The following is a 2,845-nucleotide window of genomic DNA, read 5'->3' on the forward strand; positions in this document are numbered from 1 at the left end:
AAAAGTAAAAAATATAACAAAAAAAATATCCAAAATTATTTTAAAAATTTTAAAATCTAACAAAATAAAATATCCAAAAAAATATTGAAAACAGAACATTCGAAAACTAAGCAAGAAACATCTAAAACCATTAAAAAAAACATCCAAAGTCCAAAAAGAAGAAATATCCAAAACATAAGAAAAAGAAACCTCCAAAACTTAGGAGATATAAACATCCAAAACTAGTAAAAAGAATCATCTAAAACCAAGAAGAAGAAGAATAAAAAGAAAATATTGAAAAAAGAACATCCAAAAACTAAGGAAGAAACATCTAAAACTATTAAAAAAATTAAAAATAAAAAAAGAACATCCAAAACATAAGAAAAAAAACATTTGAAACTTAGGAAAAAAACATTTAAAACTAGTAAAAAGAATCATCCAAAACTAAGAAGAAGCGACGCTTGTTGTGTTTGAATGTGGCACGACACGATGCTTAAGACGGAGATTGTTGCGTTTAGGAAATGAGGACTGCGGCGCTAATCGACAGCGTTGCGTTCGCGATGGGAGGAGCTGCGGCGGTGATCAACGAAGCTGTATTTACGAGGGGAAGGCAATGATGGTGATCGACAAAGATGCGTTTGCGAGGAAAGGGCAGTGATGGTGATCGACGAAGATGCGACAGCGACACTGCGTTTGCGAAGGACGGACACTGCATGTCTCCGGCGATGGTCAGTGGCACTGCGTTTGTAAAGAGAGGACGGTACATTACTGCAGCGATGGTCGATAGAAATGGCCAGGGCACACACGTGGATAGAGAGAGAACAATTAGAATTTATGCAGTTTTTTTCTTTTATTATGTATTATCAATAGGATTAGAATAAAATTAAGATGAACTTTTTTTTAATATTTTTTATTAAATTTTGTTTTTTTAATTGACTATACCACTAGTTAATTTCTTAAATGTTTTTATATTATAGTTAGTTTTTCATAGATTATATTCACGTGAGAATGATCAAAGTGTTAGATATGCCTTAATTAAAATCAAAAGTTAAATTCCAAGTAATGATTTATTTTTATTCCTATTAATCTTATCATTTCTATTGTCAGTTATTCATACTTAAAAATTTATGTAATAAAGAAATACTATTTCAACAACTAAAAATAAATGTATGTAATAGATATACTATTTCATATTTAAAAAATTAATGTAATAAATCTATTATTTTATACTAATTTAATAACTAAATTTTAGTGTATATATTATAATTATTAAAAAATACTGGCTAATATATAAAGATGTTTGATTTTTGATAAAGTAACTTTCAATTATTATTTTGTTAGCAATGCTCTTATTTGATTAGTATATATGACTAACCTCCTCTGCCTTATAAATTGTCGTATTATTCTTATTATCCATTGGATTATCTAAAATAAAAATAAATATGGAGATTTGCATTTATGTACCGTATATCTTTAGAAATTGGGTGCGATATATACATGTTTTTTTTATTATGAGAGCTATTTGGATAAAGACGCTTAAAACGTCTTTTTTTAAAAATGTTTTTAGTAATTAAAATTTAATACACATAATCGATTAAATTATGTTATTTTTGTCAAAATTGAATCAAATAAATTGATTTGGCCGAAAAATTAATAAATTAAATCTTGAACTGGTCTAAATTAATATTTTTTTAAATGACTACAATAATCCTAAATCCTAACTTTATGACGACACAAAGAGAAGAGAAATATTAGACTTTACAGTTTTTATAATTTATATAATAATAATAATAATATTTTAGTCATTTTTTATAATTGAGATATTGTAGTCATTTTTATAAAAAAATATTAATTTAGATCAATTTAAAAAATAATTTACTGATTTTTTTGCCAAATTAATTTATCTTATTTAATTTTGATAAAAATAATATGATTTAATCAATTATATATATTAAATTTAATTATTAAAAACATTTTTAAAAAAAAAGGTATTTTAATCATGCCTCTTATTATTGATACAAAAAAAATTCACCAACTCTCTCTCTATATATATAAATACACCATTCTTGAATAATTAAATTATACAACTCAGACTTAAAAAAGAGTTGGTTTATTTTCTAGAGAGAGAGAGAGAGCAAAAGAAAAATGAGGAATAGAGAGTGTCATCCTTTACTGAGAGGTGAAAGAAGAGAAGGAAGGAAATATAGAAATGGATTCTCTTCAGCTGAGATGGAATCATTGTCAAGCATATGTGAGACTCTGTTACCTCCTCTGCCTATTGAATCTTTGAAGAATAATAATAATAATTCAAGTGATGCTGTGAAGTTCTTCTGGGAATCTTCTGGTTCCCAATTCCCTGTTCCTGATAAGGTATATATACTCTCTCCTTATCTTATCTTTATATTTCATTCACATGTTTTCTAGTAGATTTGGTTCTTGCTAATTAATCCAAATTACACCATAACATTCATCATATAATCAATTATTCTGATTTTTTTGTTTAATCATGTAAGATATTTATTTCTACTAATATTAGAGTTAGATACGTACATATATAATTGTGATTTGGGGATCACATTTTTGTTAGTATATCATAAGGAGCTTGTGAAATATTCCACCAGAAAATTTAAGATCATATGTTAAGGGGAAATAAAATCAGGTTTACATTTACATTGCGAAGCTGCAGAAAGAAATAAAGAAGAGGAACTATTTGTGTGAGCGGTTGTTGTAATCAACGTTTTACTATTTTTGATGGGAACGTTGGTAGAAATAATATTAATTATTATTAAGTGTGAAGATTGTTTTAAGTAAACCCACCTCGAAACATACCATTTTAGCTGTCGTTTTAAGTTTTAACCATTCGTTT

At 26.7% G+C, this 2,845-nt stretch overlaps 1 protein-coding gene across 1 annotated transcript in view; it reads left to right on the top strand.

The window, feature by feature from the left end:
• The window catches only part of LOC107619801 (long-chain-alcohol oxidase FAO1-like), a 6,542-nt gene continuing 5,758 nt past the window's right edge, over positions 2,062–2,845 (top strand). The window contains exon 1 of the mRNA XM_016322082.2: positions 2,062–2,349. Coding sequence (XP_016177568.1) covers positions 2,125–2,349 — 225 coding nt within the window. The 5' untranslated portion in view covers positions 2,062–2,124. The remainder of the gene's footprint in view (positions 2,350–2,845) is intronic.

The sequence above is a fragment of the Arachis ipaensis genome, chromosome B09 (assembly GCF_000816755.2).
Source record: "Arachis ipaensis cultivar K30076 chromosome B09, Araip1.1, whole genome shotgun sequence".
Taxonomy (NCBI): Eukaryota; Viridiplantae; Streptophyta; class Magnoliopsida; order Fabales; family Fabaceae; genus Arachis; species Arachis ipaensis.